At 34.3% G+C, this 13,902-nt stretch overlaps 1 protein-coding gene across 1 annotated transcript; it reads left to right on the top strand.

Annotated features, from left to right (window-relative positions):
• Positions 1-1,407: 1,407 nt before the first annotated feature.
• LOC127718467 (uncharacterized) lies at positions 1,408-13,182 on the top strand. Its single transcript, XM_052224512.1, has 4 exons — positions 1,408-1,483; positions 7,222-7,380; positions 9,051-9,108; positions 12,284-13,182. The coding sequence occupies exons 1-4, from the start codon at positions 1,469-1,471 to the stop codon at positions 13,009-13,011; spliced, it is 960 nt and encodes a 319-aa protein (XP_052080472.1). The 5' UTR covers positions 1,408-1,468; the 3' UTR covers positions 13,012-13,182.
• The last annotated feature ends 720 nt before the right edge of the window (positions 13,183-13,902 follow it).

Genomic DNA, 13,902 nt, shown 5'->3' with positions numbered 1-13,902 from the left:
GAAAGAAGGAGCATACCCATCTAGGTGATATTTCCCAACTGTTAAATGTATTTTTCCATTGATATATTTGTTTCTACTGTTTATATCAACAATCACTTATGCATGCAATTGTATTTTCATTAATGTAAAGTAAATATTATTGTATTCCCCTTTCGTGTATTGTCTTAGGGGATGACCATTTAATTCTGAAGGGAGGGGCCAGGTACATTTGATGAGGTCGGAATATTTATTTACAACTTAAAAGCGACAAGAATAATTTTGTTTCTAATTCGGACCAGGGCCAGTGATGTTTATTTTCTATTCATTAAACAATGACTCAGACAAAAACTCTCCCTTGTCAGAATGAAATGCGCGTCCCCTAAAATGATTTAACTTTTATGATGAAGATAATATCATTGGCATGATAGAAACAAACTATAAAAATAGAAGCAGTCAAAATGAAGTCTAAATTTACAATTTATTGAGACATGAAAATATACTAGCATAACAATTCTTCTGTTTCAATTGTATACTTTTGTAAATTTGAGGAGGGAAGCGATCCAAATGAAATTGGACATTATGATCTTGAAATTTTTGGGCCAGACTATTTGCGATGAGGCAAGATTCTTGATTTATTTCCAGGTTAATTGGGGCCAGAATATTTATTTCTAAAATCTGCCAGGGCCCATTATATTTTCATTTTTTCAACTTCTGAATTTTAAGTGATCAAATTTGGAGAAAAAAAATCGATAGTAAAGTTTAAATCAATTTACGGATATCAATGAATTGATTGATTGACTGATTGGTTTTTGCTTTTTATTGTCCAGTAGAAATATTATAATTTCATATTATAAATAGGTGTTTCATGATTAAACACCGCTATCCTTTTGCGGTTCCAGGATGGAGGGGCGTCTACTCCCTCCTCCCCCTTGAAAAATAATATGCACATTTTCTCATGATATTTATAAAATCATACTGTATAAAATCGTCCAAATTTTGTTCGCCTCGCTAGATCTTTTCACAATGTTGTGGATAGGGTGCTTAAAATATGTCAAGACATACGTCTTATGCCATTACAGATCGTTTAACATATAATAATAATTTATTTTTTTTTGCGAAACAAACAAAAAACAATATTGGTTATAGCAAATACAGAGACAAAACAAACATAAGAAAAAACTCGACAATTATAATATAGTTAAAACATTTATTGGTCTCCTTTCCTCAGTTGTAATTTTTACGACTCTTTAATAAAAGAAACAACTGTTTTTATATCATTTGGTGTTGATGAATTTAGTATAATCAGTTAAATTAAGTGTATTAGAATTGACATTTTTTTCTTATTATATTTTACAAAGATTTCTCTATTATTCGTGAATCACTGCACTTCAACTACACAAATTCCAGAGTGACGTAGTCTTACTTTCTAACGTTACAGTGTTTGATTTTTTGGAAATTGTGTTTTTTAGAGCGGGCTTCTTGAATCAAGATGGAGAAATGCCAGGTATCGTATCTCATATGTTTATTGTACGTAATAAGTCAACATTTAAAAGAAAAATAAGCTAGTTGTTTATCAAAATATGCTTGTGTGTCACTGACATCTTCTTGATCCATTTACAGAATCTTTACACTGTCTATATTCAGTCTCAGAGCGCTAGCTTACCGATTCATTCGACGGTATCGGTTGCTTTCTGATAAGTGTAATGCTTGCTTTCCGATTTTTGTTGAGGATGAGGATGGATAATGCTTCAAACGTGCTGTTTGTGGTGTTCTATCTTGTATCTCATGAGACACTATTTGTCCGCCATTACTGGATATCACAAAAGTTCCCGTAAAATTTTGACGTCATAATAGAAAATATCTGACGCCACAATGGAAAAGTGATTGTTGTATGACGTCAAAAGTTCAAGCGGGACAGATTCTCGGGTCAAGCGAGAATAGCGATAAGTTGTATTGATAAAAAAAAGTTATGAATGTCATAGGCGGATCCAGCGGTGGTAGGCTGGTTGTCCGGGACCCACCCCCCCCCCCTTTTGTGATAAAAATTTGATTGATTATATAGGGAATCATTGAAGCATGACTAGAGCGGGCCCCCCTTTAGATCAGTCAGTGGTCCCCCCTTATAAAAAGTTCTGGATCAGCCACTGAATGTAATGATTGTGTAACGTAAATTTTAGTTGTGTTGTCTACTTATTTTGTATTTGTCACAAACTTAATATTGATAAAGTTTATATGGCTATAAATATTTAAATTGAATTGAATTATGAAAGTGTTTAAGGGAACGACCATTTAACTTCAAAGGCGGGGGGTTATGGGGTTTTTTTTTTTCAAAAAAAATTATTCTGATCCCCATTTTGATGAACAAAATATTCTGGTCAAGCAAATAACAAAAATAATGTATTCTGAATCCAAATTTTCCCCATACTTTATAGTGTTAAATATTGAAAAAAATAGTTTGATTGATACTGACAATGATAGCGTTGCAAAACTAAATAAAATTGAAAATTTTCTGACTCATACAAAAAACATACACCCCTTTTTTGTTAAAGTTAAATGGTTGCTTCCTAATCAAGTCGTAAACGATACCACAAACGCAACACTGTAAACTATTGAACACAAGAATGTATTTCTTTTGTATGGAGCTTTTTAAAACTTTTAAATCAAGCCAGTTTTTAAACCATTTATTGACCCTTCTTTTATTATATTGTAACATATATCTTTACATTAATTTGATCTGCTTATAAATGCCCCTTGAAAAATATCACAGGAAACGCTGTCTTTTAGATTGTTTATTTTCAGCGTCGTTCTAGGAAACTATAATTAATTGCTTTGCGATTTTCAGGAAACGGCCTCTTTCAGATGAAACGATTTGCCAGACATCAAATCACAATCATGCAGCCTTTTTAAAATGTGTTTGTTTTTTTTTATTTTAACGTTTATGAAGTAACACCCCACGAGAGGGTATGGGTGGGGTTTACAAAATGGTTGGGGGGATGCAAAAAAAAAAAAATGGCAAAAAATAAAGAATACAGAAATACAGGTCGCTAAAATAAAAATAATAATGGGCAAAATAAATAAATGATATAGAAAAATTGCCTTCCTATTATGGCACAGCGGATTTAACCAGTCGGATTGATACCTTACTTTTTCGGCAACTTGTCAATTACCTACTACTTTAATGACTATATATATATATATAAAAAGTCTAAATTGAAAACAACGTTCAAACCTATGATTGCGTTGGATAAAAACCGCAATTTTCATACGTGTGCATGTAAAACAAATTTCTTGGTAGAGGGGTCTAAATACAGCACAAACAACAATTTCCAAAAGATCAAAAAAAGTGAAAAAGTCTATTTTAACAAAACGCATTTGACTAACAGGTCGAACAACTGATGTTCTTAAACCCTGCTGACTGCCATTGGCGATTGCCAAATAAATTGATCACCAGATCTAAAAAAAATGGATCTTAATATTAATTTAATACCAAACAGAAAACAATAAACTTGTGGAAAAGATGGTATACCACAAACATGAGGTGCAAAAATTTGTACACCATATCCGGATTTCGACAATAAATGTCTCTTCAGTGATGTTAGGGATCGAAACGGTATTTGGAAGGCCATATATATATATATATATATATATAGATTGCCTAACAATGTAATTTTAACACACTATTTAGTATGTAAATATAAGAATGTTTAAAATATTTACAAAATGATGAAAATAAACGCAATATTTCGCTAGACTAACTAGCTTTATCAAGCGTGCATCTATCCAGGTGAAATCGGATGTAGATGATAAGAAACTTTTGCAGCTCAATGTATATGTTGCACTTGAATTTAGCTGCCTTGAAAATAATACATAATTTGGATGAAGTTCAAGATTTTTACAAAATTGGTAGTTGAAGTTAGCAACGTCCATTGGCCAATATTACAGGATAAAAAGGACGATGCTGTGTACTAAATTATTCTTTATCTTTCCTGTATCTTTTCTCATCTTTTTCGTTAAGACCATCAGGTTCTAAAGTGTGGAGTTGGTGGATCCAAAAATTTTCTCTTCTCCTTCTCGCCGTGGTATCCCACTCGGTGTTGACTTCTATGATTTGGAAGGTAACATTATCAAAAGAATGTTTCGTTGAACGAAGATGTCTTGTGAGAGGACAGTTTTTGTTGGTTTTGTACCATGAACGATGGTTATTGAGCCGAATATTAAATTTGTCCATTGTTTCTCCCACATACTGAATGCCACATGTGTCACATGTTAATATATAAATTGAGTTCTCCGTTTTACAGTTGGAATTTGAGTAGATGGTATAATTTTGTTTAGTAACGGAGCTGATGAAAGAACTGCTTGTACTGGCAGCTTTACAACACAAGCAGTTCCTTCGACCACATTGTTTGTAGCAACCGGGAGATGGAGTAGGCTGCTTTGCTAATACAGATGTCACTAATTTGTCACGGATGTTTTTAGGTCTTCTGAAGGCCATGACTGGTGGTGAGGAAAATACTTTTTTAAGATTTGAATCATTTTCTATAATTTTCCAATGCTTCTGAACAATGGAAGACACATTTTTAAAATCAGGATGGTAAGTGAGTACAAGGGGTGTTCTGTTAGCTGCTTTATTCTTATCTTTGTACTCTAGAAGTTCTTTGGCGACTAGTTTTGTTTGCTCTTTCGAAAGCGCTATCAATGATGTTGTTATTGTATCCTCGAACAACTAGATGTTTACGTAGTTGTCCAAGTCTAGCATTTTGCGTATTTTCAGTAGAGCATATTCTCTTGATTCGCAATGCCTGGCTGAATGGGATGCCACGGGAGCAGTGTTTAGGATGGCAACTTTTAGGAGAAAGGAATTGATGTTTGTCCGTTTGTTTGGTATGAAGGTCCGTTATAATGGTTCCGTTCTTGATGTAACTCGTAGTGTCGAGGAAGTTTATTTTCTCCATAGATGATTCATATGTAAATTTTATTGAATGGTGGAAAGAGTTACAGTGTCCTAGAAATTCATTAAGATGTTCTTGTGAATCTGTCCATTTGAAATCAATATCGTCAATGAATCGGAACCATGATAAGGGCTGGTATGGAGCACTAGCCAAGAGGCGTTTTTCAAGTTGGCCCATAAATATGTTGGCATATGACGGGGCCATTTTTGTGCCCATACTAGTACCGTCTATCTGGAGATAATGTTTTTCATTGACAAAAAAATATTCTGAATCATAGATTTTCCCTATACCTTATAGTGTTATATTCGTAATTTGAGTGATAGCGTCGAAAAACTAGTGAGAACTGTCCTTATTTTAAGAACTCAAACAGGAACGCAATATCATACTTTAATTTTTTTTATGGTATTCAAGGAGCAATCTATAATTTTATTTGTGTAATTGAATTAATCTCTGTACTGATTAATCCACACTCCCATAGATTTGTATGTCATGTGCTGCTATTTATAGGCACTTATATATATATATATATATATATATATATATATATGACCGAAGACGAGTTGCTGAAAAGTGAAAAGACTATAGAATATGCAGGATATCCTGAAATATATAATCATGGAGCTTCATCATTATTAAGAATATGCTGAAATACTTACAGTGGCAACCATTTAACTTCAAAAGGGGGGGGGGGGGGGGGGGGGGGGTATGTTTTTTTTCTGAGTCAGAACAACTTTTTAAAGTTTTTCGACGCTATCACTCAAATTACGAATATAACACTATAAGGTATAGGGAAAATCTATGATTCAGAATATTTTTTTGTCATCTGCTTGACCAGAATAATTTTTTTTCAGAAAATTGAGGATCAGAATATATTTTTTAGGAAAAAACCATACCCCCCTCCCTTTTGAAGTTAAATGGTCGTTCCCTTATAATTTTAGGACCTCCACAATTAGGGAGCTCCTTGAATACCATAAAAAAAATTAAAGTATGATATTGCGTTCCTGTTTGAGTTCTTAAAATAAGGACAGTTCTCACTATCAACGTATTTCTTGTAGAACAAGGTTTTTATGGAAATTTTTATAGTGTCAACCATAATGTCCATTAGGGCCCTCCTTGAATACGATTTTTTTTTTAAATTATGATATCGCGTTCATGTTTGAGTGCTTAAAATAAGGACAGTTCTCACTATCAACGTGTTTCCTGTAGAACAAGGTTTTTATGGATTTTTTTATAGTGTCAACCGTCAAAAATCTTTGATCAACAACTTTGACGGACTTGGATGGTATAGAATATCATCCTATTTTTCTTGAAACTTAAATAGTTTTTGATGGAAATTATCCAAACAAAGTGCAGTGATTTCTATATGAAAAACTTTGGTAATGACAACAGATGAATAAAATTGAGAACTGCATGAAACTGAAAATTTGACAAAGAGACAACAACCCGACTAAAGAGCAGAAAACAGTCCAAGGCCACCAAAGGGTCTTCAACACAGCGTGAAAATAGGACATCCGCAGGCGGGCTTCAGCTGGCTCAAAAACAATAGTGTATACAAGTTCAGTGGAAATGGACGCCGCACTAATCTCCGAAACATGTAAATGAGCCAAAATTTGAAAAAACCATACAAGGCTACCAAATGCCAGAGGTTCCTGACTTGGGACAGGCCCAAAAATGCGGCGGGGTTAAACATGTTTTGTTAGATCTCAAGTTTACAAAGTTAACTTTGATAATGACAACCGGGCTTGACGTTCGTTGTAAAGATATGAATAGCAACGGTATAAACTTTGTTCCTTAGATGTCCCCCTAGAACAAATGATTTATGTCATGGACAGTATGTCGCATGAACATATTTCCCATATCTTTCCTTTACCAACCACCAGACAGAACTATGAGGCATTTACTCCGCAAATCTGTTAGATATGAAGTAAACAAATAAGTGATATGGTTTGATTGCCAATGAGACAACTATCCACCACAATCCAAGTAACTTGGATGTCAGCAACTATACGTATTCTGTACGGCCTTCAAAAATGAGTAACGAGCATGTACAGTATATTCAGAGCTCTATAAAAGGCCACGACATGCATGATTAAATGTGAAACAATTCCAACAAGAAAACCAACGGCCTGATTTATAACAAAACAATAGACAGCAACGAAAAACAACTATGAACTACAGGCTCCTTGCTTTGGTAAACATCTTTTTAACTCAAGTTACTTGTTATACATAAAGAAGATTTTTAAGGCAAAAACAAAATGAAAAATTAATAGTATATTTGTATTTTTTTCACCAGAGAGAACAAGATGGTTCAGCAGTTTTTGAAAGCGCTTACAGAGATATTGGAGCGGCTGGAGATGCCAGTAATATTGCAAGAGCTATAGATGGATCTGAAGTTGTGGAAGGACCAGGGGAAAATATTCAGACTCGAAAGCAGCAAGAAAGTCACTTATTGGTAAGCATATCCGTACTATATCGAGCGTAAACCAGACATCGGTTATTCTTATATTTATTCTATTGATTTTCCATTTAAGGAATCGTGTTGTTTTCCTCACTCTCTATGACTTGTTCCTTAATGCGGCAGATTTTATAAAGAATGAAAAGATATTAGATAATCTTTTAACTTTTAAGGTACAACATCGACGAGAGGGACGGCACGATTTAGATATGTGGGGTGTAGGGGGTAAAAAAGTGTGGATGTTGGATATAGGGGGTAAAAAAGTGTGGATGTGTGGTATAGAGGGTTAAAAAAGTGGAATCTTGGTAAATGTAGGGAAAAAGTGGAAAATGGGAAAAAACTATAAAAAAGCGAGATTTTGGAAATGAACACCCCGTGTCATCCCCTAATCGATGTGTACGTTTAAAGTCATTTTATTTAGGAAAATTTAACTTCTATAACATATTAATTCCAGAATCGTTAAACGATAACTTTAACAGAATATAGTATATATATCACAGAAAATATATTTTATTTATTTATCTTTTACAAGCTACTCCATTTGCTTTTTCCGGATTTATATTTTTATATGGAAATTTTTCAAGTATACTTACATCCTTAACAGATAAGATGTATGGCTCTTGAAAAAGCAAAGGGAGTTAATTCTTGAAGATTGATTGTTTGATGACTATTCTAATATTTCTTTCGTTCGGCGGCCGATATTACATATTAAAATAAGGAGATGAGGTATCATCACCGTATGATTGCAAATGAGACAACTATCCACCAAAGTTAAAATGAAGTGGATGTAAGCAATTAAGAAAAACCCATACCGTATAGTCGGCTATAATAGCCCCGGACATGAAAAAATTGAACAATTTAATTGAGGAAACTAACGGCCTAATTTATGACAAAAAACAAATATGAAAAACATGAACCAACGACAACCACTGAACTAAAGGCTCCTGACTTGGGACAGACACTTAAAGAATGTGGCGGGGTTAAACATGTTTGTGAGCGCTTAACCCTCCCATAATCTGGGACAGTGGCGTAACAGCACAACATAAGAACAAACTATAAAAATCCGTTGAAAAAGGCTTAACTCATCGGATAGATATAAAGAAAAACCTCAAACAAAAACACAGACTGTGCATGTTCAGGACGAATATTTGTTATTGTAAGGAGTATACTAGTATATATAGTACTACCTCCTTTCGGTGTCTTCCACACTATAGTTACCAAATTCAACGAGACTATAGTCTATTTGCCAATTAACGACTTGATTCTGTTATTACACACTTTTAACACGAGTTGTTTCCCTTTACAAATTAGCCTATGCCGGCTGGTTCTATACCGGACAAATGGGCTACTGCACAAGCAAAGCATAAGTTGAAAGTGATATATAGGCCTTTTTAACCAATTTAAATTTTTAAAAAAAACTGTGTTTATCCAAACAAAAGATTAAATGTAATTAGAACATTTGAAAAACATAAAGAATATATACCTTATACGCAGATACATTTTATCTTTCGACTAGCTCTTCATATAATCAATGAAAATGTATGTCTATTCTTATGAAACAAAATAGGTCCCTAATTAGTATAACAGGGTCAATTGCTGAATTTGCAAATAGATTATTGGCAAATTATGAATTAAAAAAGTGTGTAAAAGTCTTAACTTTTTAATAGGGTAGAACAACAGAAGAAGAAAAGCTGTTATCTGGTTTAAGATCCATTAAATTGGCTGGTAAGGTTTATTTCTCCTTCTCTCTATATTATTCATTCATTCATCAAGGCCTAAGGGTTCTTGGTGGTAAAATTGAAGTACTATTCATCGTTTCAAAAGTTGTGTGGATGTCACAATAATTTTATCGACGGCGTGAAACATATCTCATTCTTCACTATCATGCATCTATTTGGCGGCTAGGTCAGCTTTACACCATTGTAGCACTACGATATTGAACGTACCCCTCCCTATGGTAGAGGCTACGATATTTAACGCACCCCTATGGTAAAGATTAAATTTTTGAACGCACCCTATGGTAGAGGCTACGATATTGAACGTACCCATATGGTAGAGACTACGATTTTGAGTGCACCACTGTGGAAGAGACTATGATTTTGAACGCACCCCTATTGTAGAGACTACGATTTTGAACACACCCCTGTGGTAGAGACTACGATTTTGAACGCACCCCTGTGATAGAGACTATGATTTTGAACGCACCCCTATTGTAGAGACTACGATTTTGAACGCACCCCTGTGGCAGAGACTACGATATTAAACGCACCCTATGGTAGAGACTACGATATTGAACGCACCCATATGGTAGAGACTATGATTTTGAGCGCACCCCTGTGGTAGAGACTACGATTTTTAACGCACCCCTATTGTAGAGACTACGATTTTTAACGCACCCCTGTGGTAGAGACTACGATTTTGAACGCACCCCTATTGTAGAGACTACGATTTTGAACGCACCCCTGTGGTAGAGACTACGATTTTGAACGCACCCCTATTGTAGAGACTACGATTTTGAACGCACCCCTATGATAGAGACTACGATTTTGAGCGCACCCCTATTGTAGAGACTACGATTTTGAACGCACCCCTGTGGTAGAGACTACGAATTTGAATGCACCCAATGTAGTTCTTTTCTCACTTGTGACATCACCGAATGCGATTTCAAATATGACGGAAACCACTAGCTTATGTTGACGGAATGGATGTTTTCTGATGTGTAAAATTCGACAATTAGACAACTACTTACTCTTTTATAGCCAGGGGCGGATTCAGGCGGTGGCGTGGCGGGCGTGCGCCCCCTTAAATTTGTAAAGCATGGGTTGTCCTCAGCTTGATAAAGAATATTTCGATAATTTTACCTCCGCTCGACAAAAATTTAAGTTTGCGCCCCCTTACCTAAAATCCTGGATCCGCCCCTGATAGCTGCGTTCAGTAGCAGATCCAGGTTATGTCGTAAAGGACGTACGCCTCCTTTTGATCAGAGAAAAATGTAAAAAAAATAATTTTGTTGTCAGCGTCGTCGTCGCCGTCCGAAGACATTTGGTTCCCAGACAATAACTTGAGTATAAGTGTATGGATCTCTATGAAAGGAAGGTTGGGATTGGTTTTTAGGGGTTATTGTCCTAACTGCTTAGGAATTAGAGGACAAAAAGGGCCAAAAACAAGCATTTTTCTTGTTTCATGACAATAACGTGTGTATAAGTGTATGAATCTCTATGAAATTGTACCACAAGGTTCCATACCTCAAAAAAAAAGGTTGAGGTTATGGCCAAATCCGTTTAGGAATTAGGGGTCAAAAAGGGGCCAAAAACTAGCACTTTCAGGTTTCCGGACAATAACTTGAGAATAAGTCTAAGGATCTCTATGGAATTGTACCACAAGCTTCCATACCATAAAACGAAGGTTGGGATTGATTTTGGAGGTTAGGCCTTAACCGTTTAGGAAAAAAGGGCCAAAACATTACTTTTCTAATACTTTGTATGCATTGTTTATTTCTTGACCAATTTCAATGGGGTTTAATTCAAAGTCTTTAATACATGGGGTTCTTTTATATGCTAAATCTAACCGTGTTTTAGATTTTCGATTTTGTGCCCCGTTTTTAAATTGGTCCACATTAAGGATCCGAAAGGGTCCGAAATTAAACTTAGTTTGATTTTAACAAAAACTGAATTCAAGGATTTCTTGATACACTGCATCTAAACATGTATTTAGATTTATGATTTTGGGCCCAGTTTTTTTTAAATTGGTTCAAATCGGGGTCCAAAATTAAACTTTGTTTGATTTCTGCAAAAATTGAATTTCTGGGTTTGTTTGATATGCTGAATCTAACTGTGTATTTAGATTTGGGTTTTAGGCCCCGTTATCACATTGGTCTACATTGAGGTCCAAAGGTTCCAAAATTAAACTTTGATTTCAACAAAAATTGAATTCTTGGGGTTCTTTCAATGATATGCTGAATCTAACCATGTATTTAGATTTTGAATATTGGACCATAATAAGTAAATGTCCAAATTCAAATTTTTAAGTTCTTAGACAACATTTTCTGTGTCAGGAACCCTTTCTATGTCAAACATTTAATCACAATCCAAATTCAGAGCTGTATTGCACAATCAATAAAAATAGTAAGTGGATTCATAGGTAAAAATAGATATAGCATCATGATCAAGTTCTAATTTCAGAAATTATGTATAAATATAGTTGGAAATTTACTGCTCATTATTAGATTTTTGAAAAATACTCAAAGGTAAGTGTTATAGATTTTTTAAAAAAAACATTGTTTTAATGATAATGATATTTTGGAAATTGTTTTTTTTTTTTTATTTTTTTTTTTTTTTTGTAAATTTTTTGAGGAATTTCCTGGTAGGTTTGATTGTTATTCTGTATAAATTAATTTTCAGAATGTTATATTTTTATATATATATATATATATATGTACATTTTTGTTTGGAAAAACTTACCTAATATTGTCCATTAATAAATAAATTAATTAAATTCTTTGTGTACTACGATATGCTGAATCGAACCATGTATTTAGATTTTGGATATTGGACCATAATAGTTAAAAAATCCAATTTCATTTTTTTTTTAGTTTTTTTACCACATTCATTCTGTGTCAGAAACCTATGCTGTATCAACTATTTAATCCCTATCCAATTTCAGAGCTGTATCAAGCTTGAATGTAGTGTCCATACTTGCCCCAACTGTTCAGGATTCGACCTTTGCAGTCGTATCAAGCTGCGACCAGCGGAGCATTTTATTTAACGTAGTTTTCGCCTCCGAGTATATTTTAGGTTTTCTTTCCCAAAGACCCTGGCGTTCATAATTTATTTGGTTAGTAAAAGTGCGAGAATATGACAGCTATCCAAAGTATAAACAAACTTTATTTAATATTTTTCAGATTATCGAAGTGACCAGATATATCATCCAAAGAGACGAGCTTCGTTGATGAAATTTGGTTTAGAGCCATTTGAGGTTGAAAATTTGTTGATTTCAAAAGTGAAATGCTTTTTGGATGAACCAAAGATGAAAGTTATAAAACATATCGTAAAGGAAACGGTTTTACGAGAAAATGTTACAGGTCAAGGCAAACTTGATAAAAGAAGATCGTCTATTTATAGACTTTTTGAGAAAAGCTTAATTCCTAACGAATCGGACAGTCCAAACAAGCTAAAAACCGATACTTCAAAACAACCGGGAGTTACGCGGTTTGACAATAATTTGAAAAAGGATTACCATAAAGCTCAAAATATATTTTTCCGGTCATTAGACGCCATGAATCTGCTAGTGCTACCAATAGACATCAACGTAGATGGCGGATATTTGAAAAGAAACGCACGCATGATAACAACAGCAGAATTTTGTGACGTAGTTGATGACGTAACCGAGATGTTTGTGAAGAGATATTCACGTGACCTGATACCGGTAGAAAATATCCATATGCAAGCTGTTTATGAATCATGTGAAAGGATATGCATAGAGAGACTTCTTATGAACATGGCTATTCATAATGATATGCTGGATTTTAAAAGTTATGAAAAATGGAGAACCCACGTGTTGGTGTATTCTAGTTTTGCTGCTTTATTGTATGTGTATTTAGAAAATATATGGGGCCTTGTCAAGAAATAGATAATGAGTCATTTATGGTGAACATACATGTATGTTAGAAAACAAGATTAATTCTTTGTTGAAAAAAAAGACATAAATTGTTTTTAAATATTATGTTTCAATTTAAATTGTTTTATTCATTACTGTTTCATGTCTTTTCTTAAGCATTTCAAAATAAATATTTACATGTTATTATCTTTTTATTTATTTGTGCAACAATGTACTATATCTCCCTGCGGACAGAAAATGTTGTACCTCGCAGTTTCAGAATCTAAAAAAAACATTGATAATTCCGTTGTTCATACCCTAAGTACAGTGAAAACAATGTCAAGCCAATGGTTGAAATGTCAATGGAACGTTGTTAGCCAACCACAACGTTTTGGTGTAAATAAGTCTCGGTTACCAAGACGTTTGAATTTTACAAATCAAACTATATCCATAATGCGTCTGGATGATCGAGACTAGTGTACAATTTGAAAATATTACCCAGAATGCTTCCGATTCTTAAATGGAAAAGTTCAATTTCACGTAGAAGAACTCGTTTAACTTTACCCTTGGAATTAGAAGCCAAGAACTTGAAGGATGCAACATAATTATGTTGATCAAATAATGATCTTTCAATGGGATTTTTTAACGCGCTGCATATTGAATACACCTTATCGCTATTTGGAAATCTGTCCCGGTTGACCCGAGTATCTGCCCCGCTTGAACTATTGACGTCATACAACAATCACTTTTCCATTGTGGCGTCATAAATGTTGTATTATGACGTCAAAACTTTACGGGAACCTTTGTGATGTCCAGTAATGGCGGACAAATAGCGAAAAGGTGTATACTAGCATCTAGACTCCTCACCTGATCAAAACTAACTTAATTTTCCAGGTCTGGATCGAAGTTAGCGAAACTCCACTT

The sequence above is a fragment of the Mytilus californianus genome, unplaced genomic scaffold (assembly GCF_021869535.1).
Source record: "Mytilus californianus isolate M0D057914Y unplaced genomic scaffold, xbMytCali1.0.p SCAF_10, whole genome shotgun sequence".
NCBI lineage: Eukaryota > Metazoa > Mollusca > Bivalvia > Mytilida > Mytilidae > Mytilus > Mytilus californianus.
This window is presented reverse-complemented; position numbering and strand designations above follow the sequence as displayed.

What these genes read in the sequence shown, in the direction of transcription:
- LOC127718467 (XM_052224512.1), top strand. An exon ending in AGCAAGAAAGTCACTTATTG is followed by an intron (nt 7,381 to 9,050) that starts GTAAGCATATCC and finishes ACTTTTTAATAG; the next exon opens with GGTAGAACAACAGAAGAAGA. An exon ending in AAGATCCATTAAATTGGCTG is followed by an intron (nt 9,109 to 12,283) that starts GTAAGGTTTATT and finishes AATATTTTTCAG; the next exon opens with ATTATCGAAGTGACCAGATA.